We start from the raw sequence: 17,924 nt of genomic DNA on the forward strand, positions 1-17,924 counted from the left end.
ACGGTGGCATCATAACTGTTACTATTAGTACAGCCACTATCAATAGAAGTAGAGTAGGAACATTGAGCAATAGATAAGTAGCTGCTACTGGCACAGTTAACATCATCCCATTTCATAGAAAGGTAGTCTGTGCCATAACTACAGAAACAGCATTTATATTTTTATAGTGGACTAGTACACACCTGACAAGTCCGGTTCTTGAGTAGCTTGAAGCTCCAGTGTATCCCAGCTGATGACAAATGACATCAGCTTCAATTGAATTGTAATAATAATCATAGCAGATATTACCCCATCCATTATAATATACTCTAACTGTTCCATAGTAATAAGAGGTTGATGTTATATTATAACGAGAGAGAATTAGGGCTCCATTGACAGCAGCTAATAACATATATCATCAATAATAAAAATTTTTTGGCAATTAGAATGTAAATTAATAATTTGGACTTAAGGTGATATGTAATGCTGTAAAATAGAGCTAGATAAAATGTAAAACCAATAATGATGACTAAAATATGGACAAAACAGCCTAGGTAGCTAGATAGAACTGCAATAAACCAAGTGGAATACTAATTTGCAAAATTTTTCAATTTAATTTGATCAAAGACTATATTTTAAGGCCATAAAGCTCTTTCCAAGCATGAGTTAAAATAATTGGCTACTTAAGACCATGTTTTTGATTTTTTTCAAATTTTGTTATTACATTTTTTGTACATATTGGTACTTTTATGCAATACAAAAATCTGATGCATTTTTTGCACTTGAAAAATGACAAAATTTTGGCCGGCAATTATGGAAAGCAGTCTATGAGTATTTTTAATCAAAAACGGCTATTTTGGATATGCAGAAAGTTTGAATACATTCTGAAAACAAATTTTTGTAATCACAAATCAAGATTTACTAGCTTTAAATAATCAAAATCAAACTGTAGTGTAGTCAATAAGAAATGAGAAAACTAATAACTAACACTTCCACCCACTTATCTCTGCTGCTCTCCTTCACTCTCCTGATACTATCCGTGTTTCTAAAACTTGGCTTTCCCCTAATGTTTTGTCCTCTGAAATATATATTCCCAGATGTTCTCTCTTCCACCTTGACCGCTCTCGTCATGGCGGTGGTGTTGCTATCTATGCTAAGTCCTGTCTCCAGCCCTCAGTCTTCCAGCTTCCCCCTCAACTGTTAGCATTAGTGTCTGCTCTCAATGCTTTCATGTGTCCTCTTCTTATTGACCTCCCACCTCAGCTACTGCTGTTAGTGATTTGATTTCACTTCTAAAAGTATCTTGATTGGCGATTTTAATATAAATGTAGGTAACTGCCAAGCTCATGGCTCCTTCAACAAGTTAGTTCTTTCTCATTCATTTTCCCCTCAGTCAAATTGTCACACAACCTACTCACTATTCTCACTCAGGATCCCCTTCAATTATTGATCTTGTCTTTGTCCCCCGCTCAGCTCATGGTTCTGCTATTGTTACTCCCCCTCTTGGTTCTCCTGACCACTGTACAATCATCTCACTCTCTTTTTCATTCAAACCTCCTCCTTCTCACCATCAGTTCCACAGAAAAGTCTGGCTCTATCACAAAGCAGAATTCAATGCTATCAATGACTCTTATAATGCCATATTATAGACTGGTCCTCCACACTTCCTCAAGACCTTGACATTGCCTGCTCTAAGTTCACCTCCATTTTTCTTCAGATTATAAATAAGCATGTTCCATCTAAGTTTGTTTCTGATCAACCTCTCCCTCCCTGGCTCTCCCGACCTCTTCTCCATAAAATAAGGCATTGGCGTAAACTCTTCCATTGAGCTTCTCCAATTCTCCTTCACACCAATTTGATTATCGCTCTCTATGCAATGCTATTTCTGCTGAGGTTAAGCGATTTAAATTACAACTTTTCACTTCCATCTCCCACTCACCTCAGAAATTTTGGTCTTATGTACGTTTTCTCTGTCCAAACAGGGACTCAGTCCCTCCTCTTACATCTCCCTTTGGCTCTCTCATCTCAGATGCCTCTGGTAAAGCCAATCTTCTTAATCAAGCTTTTTCAAGTTTTTTCACTGTTGACCCTGCTCCCTAACTGTTGCTCCTCTAGATTCCTCCTCGGTCTGTAGAGATGATTTTCTGTGTACTGCTGCATCTGTCTCACGTCTCATCTCCTCTCTCCCTACTTGCACATCTCCTGGTCCTGACGGAATTCCATCTCTCCTGCTCAAATCCACTGCCTGCTTTATTTCTGAACCCTTTAAGATTATCTTCAATCTCTCTATTTCCACTGTCTCCTTTCCCTCTCCTTGGAAGAATTCCTGTGTCATCCCAGTACCTAAAACTTCACCTCCCTCTTCAGCTCCCTCCGATTTTTGCCCAATTTTTCTCCTCAACCTAATCATTTTCCAAACTTCTCGAAAGGCACATATCGAACATTCTACTGGATTATCTTTTCTCAAACAACCTTCTCTCTAAAGCTCAATTCGAATTTTTCCCTAGTCGTTCTACCTTATCTGCTATCTCTGCTGCTACTCAACATTAATTTTCTACTTTTGACTCCAGTTTTTCACTCTGTGGTGTTTTTCTTGATGTTAAAAAGGCCTTTGATTCTGTCAGTCACAGTATTCTCCTATTCAAACTTCAGTGCCTCAGCATTCCTCCACACATTCTACACTGGCTCTTCTCCTATCTCTGGCCAGTCTCAGTGTGTCCGTGTTGGTGACTCTACTTCCTCTCCATCTTCTGTGTCCTCGAGTGTCCCATAAGGCTTCATTTTAGGTCCATTATTGTTTGCTCTTTTTGTTAATAATCTCTATTTTCTCCCACTCTCATCTAACTCTAAAACTTTCCTGTATGCAAATGACCTCCTTCTTCTACACACACTCTCTCCTCAATATAATCTTGCGCCTCTTGAATCTGACCTGGACATCATCACCTCCTGGTTCTCCACCAACTGCTCTGTAAACCTTTAAAAATCTAAGTATATGTCCTTCTCTCTGAGACCTCAGTCTTCACTTGATTCTCTCCCCCACTGCTTCTGTCTTGTATCTCATTTGAAAGGGTTTATTCTTTTAATTATCTGGGCCTGATCCTCTCCTGCAATCTTTCATGGTCTGACATATAACCACCACAATCAAAAGAGCTAAACGTCTAATTGGCTTAATCTACCAACAGTTCTACTCCCTCTCCTCTTCAAAAACCCTTCTGCCCTCTACATCACAATAGTTTCTCCTGTACTGGAGTATGGTTCTTCAATCTGGGATCCTGCTTTCCTCATCAATAAAATCAGTACAGCACTTTACTCTCAAAACAAAAACATAATGATCCTAAAATTTTGGTCTGCCCCTTACACTGATCTTCTCTCCTCTCTTAACATAAGTACCTTGGCACACCAAATTAATAATGGTCTCACCTTCCTTTGACATAACACCCCCCTCCACCAATGTCTCTCCGCCATTACTGTCCTCAAAACTATGTTGTCCCATTTTGCCGTACATCCTCCTATCTCCATTCCTTCCTTCCCTCAACTATAAAGCTCTGGAACTCTCTCCCAACTAAAGTAAAACAATCAACCTCGATATCTTACGTAAAATTTTACTTGACTGTGAATTTTAATTCTGATTTATTTATTTATTTAATTTGTCTCATTATCTCCGTATTATTCAATTCTGTTTTATTATCCTATTCTACTTTTATCATAGCTTTGGTTATTGACTTATTATTATTATTATTATTATAACATTGAACTCTGGAGCAAACATTGTTTTTTTTTCAATTTTCTTAAATCATTCCTCTGCACAATAATTGTCATGCATTGAATGATGTATCCAATGTTTATCTACCTATGCATTTGCATCTATTTCAATAAATCCCATGTGTATCTACTATTAGTACCTCTCTACTTTCATTCATAGTTGTATTTAAAATAGTTAGTAGCTATAAAAATACTTAATTTATCAACAAAAAAGTAAAGTTGATGATTTAAGAGAATGCATTACAAGTTACAACTCACCTGCCAATTGTTACAAATTTTTATAATGAAATTGAGTCAAAATATCTCACCTCCACAATCATAAATCCTACTACATGGTACATAATACCGGCTACAAATCAGTGACACATCATTTTGATATATTATGCAACATAACTATGTTGACTAACTGCTAGCCAAGCAAACAAGCCAAGAATGTGCACTAAAATGTTTTTAGCCAGCAAATTTAGCAGTTGGAACAATAGTTTTGCATAGCCAGGTGGGTCTGGCAGCTGGCTATGCAAGACTATTGGAACAAAAGTAGTGATGCTAAAAATCTTGTATTATCTAGTTCAAGCTCTACTACAAGTTGTCCCAACAATGTGACACTTGTGTGTAGAATGATATAGTGTATTTTTATTAAAAAAATGCTTGAAAATATAAAATTAGTCATTTTGCTGTTATTTCCTGCAAACATTAACAGAGTATTAAAAAATTAATCATTAAGTAAATTTTTTGTAAATATAGGATATATCACAAAATTCATAAAAATATTTTTACCAAGAAAATAATACAGCATCATAGCTATACCATTGATACCGTAATAGAGATATAAATAATATTATCTATGGCCATACTACCAACTGAGAATGGACCAGAAGTGGAAGCAGCTGCATTGAAATTTGAAAAATGTAGCTACATCAATAATGATATTCATAGAGACATGGCCAATATCTTGTTTCACTCTTCATGCAGTCTTGCTGTTACTGATAAGCAGTACAATAGCCATTGTAGTCAACTAGTCTTCATAAAAGCCATAGTTATCAGTAGATCTTGCTCTGTTAGCTTTTTAAAAGAAGAATTATCAGTTTGGCCGCTAGTGCTTTGCAAACACTGACATCATAAAATGTCATGCGGTTAGCTTTGGTATGCCATTGGACTTATATGGAAAACTTGGCTCTCAGGGTTCCCAAGAGCTGAGAAACCCAAGACCTGAGATCCTGAAGTGGCATTGGGCAACTAAGAACCAGTGAAAGTCTCATCCTTATCGCACATTCCTATAAAAAGTTATTCCAGTTTTTTGGTCCAAACTCAGTTGGGTTTAATCTTAATTACTACTTGAATTTGTCTACCAAACCTACAAGGTGCAGAATATTGCTGCATTATGTGCATGCATCAAAAAAGTTTTTGAACCATAATTTTTGTCATATTCTTACCAAAGCATTTTACTCCAGCATCTTCACTATGATGACAGCCGTGATTGGTAGTGTGAGTGCAGCTTGTAAGAGTGGATTCAGTTCCAGTACACTGTACCTCATCCATGACAATACTACCTGTTCCTTGTCCAAAGTAAGCACTACCAAAAGCAGTCCCTAAAACAAAAGAGGTTTACCAATAAAAATTATAGCAATCTGTGTGTGTTGAAAATAACTACTTTAAATGGTGTATTTCTAAAATTGTATGCCAAACTATACAGTTTTACAGTTACATATTTATTTAGATTATTACAGTAAATGTCAAGCGCTGTACAATATTTCAGAATTCAATAACTTCTTCACATAATAAACATGAACATGAGCCATTGTGAATACTGCACTAAACATGATTCATTGACAAGCAAATAATACTGGCAATCATGTGGACAGTTCTGTGAAGAAATTGCCAATCATAAAATCTGTCATTTGAACATGCTCAAAAAGAGGTGGCCGCTATTAATCTCATGAATAATTATTACTACTTTGTATGTATAGTTGTATACTATCATTGGAGTATTAAAGGGACACATTCATCGAAGCAAAAAGTGGCCCATTTTTGACGTGTAGTATGATAACTATATCATAGATATTAGAGTACAGGAAATATCTATGACTATATTCATAACGAGGAGCCGCGCCCCTAAATTTAAGGCAAAATGGCTACTTGTAAATGTCCCTGGTGCTTCGTCACTAAAAAGTGTCTTTGGGTGGTAAAAGAACTAATCCTGGTCGAAAAAAGTGTTCTACAGATGCCTATATCTGGTTCTACGCCTAATTGCTATGTCTCTACTCTCTACACGTGTCTATACACGTGTTATAACTATTAATTAATTATCTGTTGCACGCCCAATGGGCCAATTTAATGTTTACTTCCTCTATAGTGACGTGTGCATCTATTTCCGTGCAATCTTCCCTTTAATTAACAGGGTGCAATTAACTACCTCCAATAATTGGGAGAGGGTGTAATTAGTTTATCAACTGGCTCAGAATGCAGATTGTTACCTTTAATACAGATATGTTTTTGTCAATTTGCATTCTGAACCACAGTTGTTACTATGCATGCACAAAAACAAATTGTAGTATGCGAGAACACAAAAGTACATTTTGCTTCTACTCCACCATTGCATGTCACAAATTAGGTGCTGTGCATGAGTAACTACCATCTACTTTATAGTCGTATGCATGCATAATCTGTAACAACTACAAAGTGATAATGCTAAAGCAATTGAACTGGCGAACAAGTACACCTTTCTACATATATAATATAATGCATCTGTTTGTAGACTAAAAATTTCTCACAATAAACTTTTTCCATGCTAGTATAATGCCTATAAAGATATCTCCCAATGTGCACATTTAAGAGTGGATATACTCATTATTAATGTAGTAAATAGCATACGAGAATAATCAAGAGAATTAGAATGCATACATAGTTTATTCTGAAAGTTAATTTTAGTGAAAACATTGAAGAGTCTCAATGTTTAGTTTATATAACTCATCATGGATAACATTTTTTTGTAAAAACAAGTTTCTAGTTCCTTACTGTCCAACTTCCATTCTATGTTAGTAATGCTGGTTATTTTGCCAGTGACAAGTTAAGCCTGGTTCACAATATGACGCTAGGCCAATGTACCATCAATTTTTAATTAAAAGTGTAGGTAATTTGACCTTTTGACACATGCTTTCTGCTGGAATCGATCAAAATTTGATTCCAGCGTCAATGTAATGTCAGGACTAGCGTAATATTGTGAACCAGCCTTTAGTGTAAACTGTATGCATTGCTTGATTGACTTGAAGTTTCTATTGACAACTAGCCGTGGCACACACAACTTTATTACTAGTACACAAGTTTTTATAACAGTACTATAGTGGTTTTTATCACCAACCACATACCCCGGCTATTAACTGCTGGTAACAAAAGAGAAAATTAATCTCTGCAACTGATAAATTTTAGTAAATAGCTATGACAACTGATATGTAGCCGATTCACTAACATTCTGAATTTGCTCCCTAAAAACACTACTAGCTATAAAGTAGAGTATGCCAGGATTAATCCTAATTGGGTTTTTAAGGCAAAAGCCAGTTAATGCAAAATCATGACATTTGAAATTGAATGGTATTTACAACAAAAGAATGAAAATACAATCAATACTACACAGATAATACTGATGTGTTATATCAACACAGAAACTTGTCCCAGATTTTGATACGTGTAGTTTTAACACACGAAGTATGTTGAGTTGTGCTCATACTTCTCTGTGTTCAAATAACACACTTATGTGCTAAAATAACAATTTTTATGTGCTTTAATTTGGGACATAAAATACCGTATGGAAGGAAATTTTGGAGGTAGTTAAATTTGGCGAATTTGGCATTTTGATAGCCATTCGCCAAAATAAAAATTTGCCATTTTGAGCCATTATACGCATGCTCAATGGCACGTGGCCACAAATTCACCAAATTAAAATTCGCCAATCACCAAAATTTAGCAATTTGCCAAAATTTAGTCCCTCCAAAATTTCCTTCTGTACGGTATGTGTCATTTAAACACATCAGTTTTATCAGTGTGCAGTTCTGTAACCACATAGCTGGTAATTTTGGAAGGGAAATTTTGGTCCATTCCATGTTTGATAGTTATTCAACAAAATATTATGAATCATTATGCACATCAAGTGTTCAATGGCACACATGGCCACAAATTCATCGCCAGAAGAAACCAAAAATTTAGCAATGTGCGAAAATTCTTCCTCCAAGATTACCAGCTATATGGTTTATATGATGTGCCTCATCTTATACTATGCTGTGCAAGATACTACCCCCTTATCTACTCTTGATAGTAGACAAGAAGAATGGATTGGAAACATCTAATAGAAACGCTTAGATTTTTGTCATTGTAATAGTAGAAACAAGATAGGACAGGCATTTAATTTTTGTGTACCATTCAAGAACATTCTAGATTATTCTTTTTTATTTACTGGACTATTCCTTTGTTGTGTGGACTATTCTTTTTGTGTACTGGAACATTCTGGACTAGAAGGTTCCAGATTTGTACCTTGCTATAAATATGTGTGATTTTTGTAAATAGTTGGTTCCTTGCTTGATAAAAACATAATATTAAACCACTTACTTCTGGTGAACACTGTTACAGTCATTAATGCACGCTTCTCCAAAATGGTAGACTGCAGACATGACTGCCTTTGCTACTGCATATAAGTTAACTGTAAACTTAGTTTATCTTAAGCGGAGTTAAGCCTATAGTTGATAATAGCACCTCCAAATTCAAACTGCATGCATTGAGCATTTCGTAGTCAACTAAAAATCTTTGCCAAAGGCTAATGGTGAACTTTTTTATTGAATGACAATATTTGCCTATTAATTTTTACCCATGTGTGATCAATAATTTACCAGGCTAGCTTTGTTGCTGAAGACTCAGTCTGATATCCAAGTATTTGGAGAACCTATATAGTCTCTCAGTTCAGTTTGGACCATGCATACTTTGTTATTTTAATGACATTTTTATTGCATTTAAAATTTTTGTAAAGTGCATTATAATACATGTTTCATTGTTTGTTTCCATCACAGTCGCTCTTTTGCCTTATATTTCCTCCATGATCAAAATAATTGTGGCAATAGCCATCATTCTGACAGAAGCCATGCACCATAACGCTATACACATGTTTATTGTGACTGGGAAGCATACAGCTAGGTGAAGCACATATGATTTTTATAAATGTGGTTGTTTCCAATTCATCTTTCCAATCACTATCTATGGCAACATACTACATATAGTATCTATAGTATAATGGCAAGTCAATTCTTCTCTGCCAATTGTAATGCTTGTAGATTCGTGTAAATGTGCATTAATATAATGATGATAAAGCATACCTGAATCATATCCTAACTGACGACAGACAACACTTGCATCAGTGTTATCCCAGTAGTCATCACAAACCGTTCCCCATGCACCAGCACTACTGCATACTTCAACACGTCCCTCACTGGTACTAGTACCACCCACGAGTCGAATAGAACCACTAGTACATGCTAATCCATGATGTATTCTTGTCAAAAGAAAGGTTACTGTCACCAGAATAGCTCCAAGTTTCATTACGAGGCGATTAGGTAAGAGAAAAGCGAAGCTTCTGTGTTTTGAGCGGACAAATTGAAAAAATCCAAATACCGTGTTCGGAAGTATACTAGAAATCATAACAGTACTTCAGAAAGGCGGAGCCGGAGCTCGAGCGCTCGCTCGGAAAGACTCTTACTTCAATCATAGACTGTATGATATCTATGCTCCACTTCAGCTAATCTGCATTCTTTTTTGCTATTAGCGTTTCAGGTGTTTACACTAATCCACATATGTGTAGAGTTTTAGGTATTGAAGTCTCACAGCAGTTGCAACGTTGCAAATGTTGCATTAAATGAATTACTAGGCATATACAGCCAACATTAGTGCAGCATTGTTGCACTGTAGCGTTGTTGCATTGCTTCACTGTAGCACTGTTGCATTATAGTATTGTAGCACTGTTGCATTGTTGCATTGTAGCACTGTTGCATTGTTGGACTGTTGCATTGTAGCACTGTTTCATTGTTGCACTGTAGCATTGGTGCACTGTAGCATTGATGCGCTGTAGCATTGTTGCACTGTTATCAGTTATTTAACCTACAATGTTAAAAACTTATAAAAATTTGAGATAAATTTATCTTACATTTTTCACATATCCAAAATTTGTTTACGTCACACTTCTAACACTTCATGTGATACCACCTCATACACTGATCACATCCCACCATCTGATGCCTCTCTCCCTTCTTAAACTTTTCTCCACAATGCAGGCAATAAGTTTTATGAAGTAATTTGGTTTTTTTACTGCAGGAAAATTGTACTGCTCCATCAGTGGTTCTTGTATTCAAGCGAAATGATATCTTATGATCTTTTAACTGAAAAAATTAAAACATTATAACAAACTGTAATGTTAGTATCACATGCACCTGTTACAGAATGATCCTGTTCAGGCTGTTTAGGAGAACAAGCAACAGTTACGTATTCTTAATCTTTTTGATCTTTTACCTATAATTTAAAGTGGACTTCAAAAGAGTTTCACACATATGCACGGAACAAGAATGAAAAGCATGCATGCACTAAAGTTAAAACCTGCTTAGTCACTCCATTTGCATTCTTTTAAATCTCTATTTATAGCATCTTTACATTATCCTTCCTGAAATTTTTTATCTTTACTCCTTGTATTTCACAACCACTGAAGGATTCATTTTGTTGTTCTATATATTATTGTTATCTTCAATGAAAGTTAGTGTGGAATCACCATTCTCTATGATAAATCCATAATATCAATTGTACGCTAATTTTTAGTTCAACTGCCTTACTTTGCAAATCACAACTATTACTCATGGAGTCAATTTCAGCCTTCTGTGAAAACCACTGCAAAATAGGCACAGATAGAGAGTATCCAACCGGTGTTACAGATTTCTTGAAATTTGTTAATAAAAAAGCTAACAAAGGTAAATTATACTGTTTCCTACATATTAGTATGAGTCATCTTGTTCATATCATATAGTCGACTGTGTGACAACAGATACATCAGCAACATCTAATGTGTCGGGTCAGTCACATATTCTTTAATATTGTCTATGCATAATTTTGATTATATTATAGGCAAAAAATACACATTTACTAAGAGTGTTAGATGACACAACATTAGGTAATTCAACATCATGTAACAAAGACCTTGGCAGGAGCAACAGACTACGCCACTGGAGTAGAAGTCATCTATTCATTTGCTGACCCTGTGGGCACATTGATTATTGGCAACCTCTTTACAAGTATCTTTTACAGTGGTACCACAGAATGAAATAGGTCAGAATCTCCCTCTCAAGTATTTGTTCCTGCAACATGTGCAACGTTGCAAAAAAAGGTTACACTAATCAGTAAACCTAAATCTCTCCATATATTGTAATCCAGCAGCTGCATTTTCATTTGAATCTATCATTCATTAAGTATCTAATAAGGTATTTGTTTTCCAAAAACTCCTGATAAGTATGCATTTTTATGCAATGAAACTAAAAGTCTTCACTGATTTTCCAAAGTGGCCCTAAATTATTTAAAGCTAAGATTTTGAAGTTCAAAGTATTTGGTAAGTTGCAGTTTACAGGATTTACGAAATATTTCATGGTTTTCACAACAAAAATAAACTGAATTCATCAAAGCCATTACGATGTCATGCAATGGTTAAGGCACCACCTTTTATACTGTGAATAACCATCATGCACTTTATAGTGTTATGCATACATAATCTGTAACATCTACAAGGTAATAATGCTAAAGCAATTGAACCAAAAAGTGCCCCTTTCTACATGTATAAATAATGCAACTGTTTGTGAACTAAAAATTTCTAGTCAAATAACAAATTTGCCATGCTACAATGCATATAAAACCAACTGTGGGCACCCAGTGGTGACAAATTTTAGTGATTAATAGTGTACCATCAAAGGCTAGTCTAAGAGCTAGATTACATTTAATTTCAATCAAAAATGGCAATCAATAGCTTTGCTCGCCCCAATATTTACATTCAAATAGTACTAGTAAATCAATCATTATATCCTAGCTCTCAATACAATAGCACAATAGTTGATGATATTACAATTGCTTTGGAGTCATTCATTCCTTATGCTTATAGTTAATTCAAAAGCTCTATTTTTTACAAAACTAAGGATTAAATTGAAGATGTGAATCATTTCAAAAAATTAACATTCATTTAAAAACAACTAGTCTCTTACAGTATGTCCTCTTAATATACTCTGCAAGTACTAAATTAACTGGAGGGGAAAAAGAAAAGAGAGGGGCAGAGACAAAAATTTAATAGTTAGCAATGCTATTAATTATATAAACCTCATTGTATTTATTCTATAAATGGAACAATTAATACTCTAATGAAGACGACCCTAAAAAGAGAAAGAAGCAATTAGAAAACAAATCAAAATGATAAACAGTAATTGTACTTTTACTCTTGGAGGAGTATTGAACTGTATATCAGTTTGATTTGATTCAAATTCCTTTGAATAAAATGAATGATGTGGTGATTCGTCTATATAAGTACATAACAAATCCTTTGTTGAGTCCAGCCCTACATGTAGTTTCCTCCTAGTGGGAGGGGCTTGTCAATAAATAACAAATGAGACGTAGACATACCTTTTTCTCTGCAGCTTAAAAAGTCGATAATTTTCCACTTGTTTCTTTGGGGTGTCTATTACAAGCACATCATCTAAAATTGTACATATGAGAAGGAAACAATTAAATTTTACAAACATACACACACTCTCTCTCTCTCTTAATTACCCTTTAGTTTTTCCCTGAGTCTTTTCTTTCCTCTGTCATGTTTTTCACTCCTCTATTGCTAGTGAACAAACTCCTTCTACAAACTGTCTCTGCAATAATAGATATTAAAAAAAATAAAATGGATGACCACTCAACTCACTTGATCTACTACAAACCTAAACAAAATACTAATAATTTGCTGGAGTATACTACAATGAACTGACTTTGGATTTCTTTGATATGCCAGTCCTTGAAAAATGGCCCTTCGTGCTAAACTAAATAAACAAAAAATAACCAGGAGAATTCTTAAGATATGAGGGCTGGTACCTAGTAGTCTTCAGTATTGGTTCTTCTGATATAGTAGCCTCAGTAGGAGACTTACACTTCTCCTCTTCACTGAAGTTGTCCTTGAACAAGGACACTGGTGTAACGGGGACAGACGAGGAAGGAGAGCAGAGACATGATGGTAATGGTATCATTAAATCCTCAAAAATTCTTCTTAACAAAGCAAAGCACTTTACACTGTATCTGTTGAGAGACATAGTAAAATGGGCATCAAATACAAATAATAAACAGCAGGCTTTATATAGTGATAATGAGGACAAGCATTAACTGAAATGCAGTACTCACTCAGACACTATGACATCCTCTAATAGTTTGCCCATTATTGTTGGAGAATAATAACCTCTGAGCAACTGCACCACCTTTAAAATAAATGAATAAGTAAATAAATATAATAAGTAAACTAAATAATACCGTTTCTGTTACATATTCCTCTTCTTCTTCAATTTTGAAATAATAGTAAAATTCAAAACGAAGTAATATTTGTACCATACGTCTAAAATAAAAAAAACAAGTTATTAAATGCTTGAAATCTCAAAGTTTACCAAAGAGTTACACAGTGCTAGCTTTTTTCCAGTGGATTTTTAAAGGAAAATGACATGCAATTTGGTGTATTAAATTTATGGTCTTGACATGATTGTCTGACCATAGTAATGATGTGTTGCAACTTTAATAGTCTGAAAAAGTTATTGACTGAGACATCCTTCAGTGTTACTGCCTGTCACTTTGAAAAGTTTTATTTTGTTTTTATAAACAAAATAATATACAACTTTGAAAAGGGGGTGCATTATTCATGCTGTGCAAAAATTTTGAATTTATTCATGAATTTTTAAAGATGATCAAAATTTTTGTGAACTATAGTACATACAAGGGACATGTATTTCAAAAAAATGGCTAGGAGAAAATTCTCCATTTCTATAATTTTTCTGATGCATACACATGTTCTTATGTTGTCTAAAAAAATTGAGCAGATCCTGGTCAAGGCAAGTTAGTAATTTGCCAAATTAAGAGACGACCAATAATACATTTAGGCAATTTTGATGAAAAACCATAAAAGTTGTAGGTTGCTATATTTTCCAGCTATACAGTACATGTATATTTTACTTCTTAATTGAATCCATTAGCGTAGAGGGGATGCCAAAGTGTGGAGTTAATGAACTCCATTGAGTCATTAAGTCCCAAGTGAGAGAAGAAGAGAGGGGAGGACCGGAGGAGAGCATGAACTGGAAAAGACATCATCTTTTGAAAGAAAGAGGGAGAATGGGACAGAGAAAAAAGATAAATAAAAGGAAGACGAGTAGAATAATGTAATAATAAAATAATAATGACACACTTTCTTTCTGCATACATTAGACTGGTATGAATGAACACTTCATCATCTGTTACTAGTCTAGACTCTGCACCAGTCTCTACTAAAGTAGGTGTGTCACTGGGAGGGGCCTATACCACTTCATCATAATTATCATAGATAATAGAGTAAATGAAAAAAAAATTAATATCATTTAATATCTATGATCATATATTGGTGAGTATGCAGGGGAGATTTGATGCAAAGTACAACTATACTCGTCTGGGGCTGTAAGACTACCAATTGCATTTCATTGTTATTGTTTCTATTGAATGCTTTTAGGATCTACATAAAAAATAAATTATAAATAAATAAACATATGTACAATGTATGTAGACATGTACTTACCAACATATATATTACTCCCTAACTATACACAAATTACACATAAATTGTGAAATTGAATTAATAATTCATTGCTATTGTTCAAGATGCACCCTCAGTTAAAAATAAATGGTTAAAGGGTATTCCTTCATTCATTATCACTCTTATTGGTAGTAACTGAAGTGAGCCATTATTCATGTATAATGCTGGAGGGACACTCTGATATAACGAGAAAACATTTATGTAACACACTAAAGTATCATCTAAAAATAACAACAAATACATGTAAATTAATTACTCCGCATAATATTATTTAGAATACTATAAATTTGGCAGATAAAACCTACATTAACAATTTAAGATGTCAGTCATGGCACACAGTGTACATGTATATTTGCAAAAATTAAATCTAAAAATAGGTTTTTGAGCAAATTTGCAAAATTTACAGCAATCTGTACTGTACACTACAGTAATAATAATAAACCACTATAGTAATATGTGTGTGTACCAATTTAGCATTTTTGGAGATTGGATATCAGCTTTAGTTAATTTATGTCGTTGAATTATTTATAATTCCTTGCCTTAATCAAAGTAATGGGTTTTGATTGTAAATTGAAGCGGCTTAAAGTAAATCAAACTCATTCTGCAAAAGTTGCATTGATGAGCTTAACAAGCATTCAAATAAAAACAATGTGGGTTATTTTGCAATAAAATCTAACCCCAGCCAACAGTAACTTACTTGTATTATATAACAAGTGGGGTGGGTGTGCCTTGGTAATTGGTTTGTTTAGTTTATCAAGATAATGTCTCTGGTGGTAGCAGCAGTGATGGCGTGCAAGTCAATGGAGAAATAGGAGAGGCCACTAGGGCAGAGAGAGGGATTACGCCACCTCCAAATGACTGTAAACATGACTTTAAAGATTTAAGATTAATAGAAGACTGAGAGACAAGGTCCAGAACTGAAGGAGAGCTAGAAAGAAAGAGAAGAGAGAAAAAAAGGAGAAAATTACAGAGACAAATAGTAACAAATTGCTCTGAGAACATTTATTGTAATAAAAACATAAAGCATAAAGAGTGTTTGCTACTGTAATTACCTCATTATTAGTTTAAATCCTATCCAAATTACATTTATTATTATACTTAATTGACTCCGCAGATCTGGCAGAAAAACAACCTTCAATATCAATTTTTCATAGGAGTCTTCAACTTCAGAAAATAAATCCAAAATCAGATAAATACGTTTCATTACATGACTAAATGGTGGTGTGCAATAGTGGGGGTGTCCCATGGGTGCCCTTGTACCGAGAGAGCCAGTAGCTGATAGAGCTGATGGTTTGGGGTCCGGGTTTGATCTTTAGGGGCCACATAGTTGCCTGGGCCTTATCCCCAAGAACACCGTAGTTCCATTTAATATGTTTGGCATTAGTGCCCATTAATATTCTACAGGATAAGGAGAACAAAATATCTGGAGGAAGAAGGGAGGAAAGGCCGCTTAAATCTAAGATGAAAAGGAGCTTGGCATCCATCTCCGTGACTCCGTCGTCCATCTCCATCAGGACCATCACTAAGTTAACCACGTGGCACGACAGGCACAGGTGTCCACTGTCCAGATTAATGAGATTATGCTAATTTTTTTAAAACCAATAATTCTATCCAGAAATTGTCAAAAAATTTAATTATTATTCTTTTTACTCTCTCCTATTACCGTACAGCAGGAAATATTTGCGGGGAATTAAATTTTTGCGAGTTTGCGATTCCATTTAAAGCGCAAAATTTAAATCCGCAAAATAATGAAATTCATGCATGACCACAGTAGATAATGCTACAATAACTGTCAAAACCGCAAATATTTAATCCGCAAACCAAGTTATTTTTAAGGATTCGCAAAATTTTTCTCCGCAAAATTAACCAGTTGTACGGTATTCTCACTTTACTTTACAATTATGACCTAACTACCATGAAAATGAAAATTAGTAGATCTAAGTCTGAGAAGCTATCATCATTAGCAGAGACTGCAAAATATAAGTCTTTATATTATATCAATTTCAAAACCTGAACTGTCTTCAAAATTACAACTAGGTACTGAGCTCAGGCATTAAAAATTTTTTTAAATGGTTCACTTGCTGCTCTTTAATTAGAGTTTGGCTACTACTGATCCACAGTCCACTTATTAGGCCAGCATTATTCTGGAATTCAGTGAAGTTCTACCTATTATTCCCAATCGGGACACCCCTACCGAGATCCCTACTTAGCTTTGGTTATATTTTCTGGTCAAGTATAAAGTTAGTTTAAACTGTGAAACAGCTGCAGTACTTGCCTGTGTAAACAATCTGTAAACCACAAAGAAGCTCATTTAACAAAATTTTGACTTCTCAAATGAAATCCTGCAGGCCTAGTTGACCACACCCACTAATTACCTTACCCATATCATTAAGGCCCCCTTAAAATTCAATCCTAGATCTGCCCTTGATTGATCGTACCGGTAGTCTAAAAATCTACTACTGTGTTGCATGTATGGTAAATTTTGCTAGTTCATGTTGTAAAGTCATACATAATGCAACGGCAGATTTGTTTGATAATTAACAGCACAAAAATGAAAATGAAAGGTTGCACAAAAACTATCTAAGTTTGAAAAAATAGTCACCACAATCATTAATTATGATGTATTAATTATTTTTTCCAAATAGTTCATCGTAACGTGGTGGCTCTCCTGAGCGAAGATCTGCTTCTGCAGGACCATTGAAGCCACTGGATGGATAAGGTATCTGTTGTAATGCAATCACAGGAGGATACTGGTAATCAGTAGCAGGTCTCTGGTTAGGTAATGCCATAACTTGTGGATCACCAAAATTATATCCTGGTGCAAATGGTGGTGGCTGTTGAGAAGATGTTGAAGGATTATTGCTATTGCTAGTACTATGTTGTTGTTGAGAAGACTGCTGTGGCTGTGTGGATGTGAACTGTCTTTGTGATCCTGAAAGCGTATTCAGTTGTATGGCTGGTCTGCTGCTTGTAGGAGGAGGAAGTCGAGCTGTTGACCTCTTTTTGTTTGAAGCAACAAACCAAATAATGCAGCAGGTTATGCAAACTATTGTTGGTATGGTAATACCACCAACTGTACCTCCAACAATGCCTCCAATATCTAAAAATAATATTATAAATAAAAATTAATGTTAACGAATAATAATTAACTAGTATTTCCTGAGTCGCCAATATTACAGTGTCCTAGTGTAGCAGTATTGGTATATGATGAAGAATACACTATTTATAACAATTAAAATGTCAATGGAGTAAAATTAATCAGAACTTACAACAAGAAACAGTTACATCCTCAGAATGTGAACACGATGTAATACTGGAGCTA

The 17,924-nt window shown here is 34.9% G+C and overlaps 2 protein-coding genes across 5 annotated transcripts in view; both read right to left on the reverse strand.

Moving 5' to 3' along the window:
• Positions 1-12,465: 12,465 nt before the first annotated feature.
• LOC109584916 (uncharacterized) lies at positions 12,466-16,220 on the reverse strand. 4 transcript variants are annotated; one of them, XM_020000829.1, is made up of 11 exons: positions 15,655-16,220; positions 15,300-15,530; positions 14,222-14,521; positions 13,993-14,127; positions 13,303-13,384; positions 13,177-13,250; positions 12,874-13,074; positions 12,771-12,821; positions 12,707-12,722; positions 12,568-12,656; positions 12,466-12,493 (listed from the first exon to the last, which is right to left on the reverse strand). In XM_020000829.1, exons 4-10 carry the CDS (start codon positions 14,106-14,108, stop codon positions 12,612-12,614), a joined length of 585 nt encoding a protein of 194 aa, XP_019856388.1. In that variant the 5' UTR covers positions 14,109-14,127; positions 14,222-14,521; positions 15,300-15,530; positions 15,655-16,220; the 3' UTR covers positions 12,466-12,493; positions 12,568-12,611. The 4 variants fall into 4 exon arrangements, 3 of the variants coding, with proteins under 3 accessions (XP_019856388.1, XP_019856390.1, XP_019856389.1); XM_020000831.1 differs by lacking the exon at positions 14,222-14,521; XM_020000830.1 differs by having other exon boundaries at positions 14,237-15,530.
• An 871-nt stretch (positions 16,221-17,091) lies between these two features.
• Positions 17,092-17,924, reverse strand: part of LOC100632004 (deleted in malignant brain tumors 1 protein-like) — a 30,504-nt gene continuing 29,671 nt past the window's right edge. Inside the window, exons 20-22 of the mRNA XM_020000824.1 lie at positions 17,872-17,924; positions 17,753-17,821; positions 17,092-17,702 (exon numbers count right to left, since the gene is read on the reverse strand). Coding sequence (XP_019856383.1) covers positions 17,227-17,702; positions 17,753-17,821; positions 17,872-17,924 — 598 coding nt within the window. The 3' untranslated portion in view covers positions 17,092-17,226. The remainder of the gene's footprint in view (positions 17,703-17,752; positions 17,822-17,871) is intronic.

This window comes from Amphimedon queenslandica, unplaced genomic scaffold, assembly GCF_000090795.2.
Source record: "Amphimedon queenslandica unplaced genomic scaffold, v1.1 AMPQUscaffold_13150, whole genome shotgun sequence".
Lineage (NCBI taxonomy): Eukaryota > Metazoa > Porifera > Demospongiae > Haplosclerida > Niphatidae > Amphimedon > Amphimedon queenslandica.

Bases quoted from the DNA above. Each gene is read 5' to 3' on its own strand.
- LOC109584916 (XM_020000831.1), bottom strand. From the start codon at position 14,108: ATGCTCTCCTCCGGTCCTCCCCTCTCTTCTTCTCTCACTTGGGACTTA. The intron at 13,251-13,302 runs GTATTATTTAGT...TTTATTTTAAAG, and splicing joins AGGAATATGTAACAGAAACG to GTGGTGCAGTTGCTCAGAGG. The intron at 13,075-13,176 runs GTGAGTACTGCA...GTCTCTCAACAG, and splicing joins GAGGATGTCATAGTGTCTGA to ATACAGTGTAAAGTGCTTTG.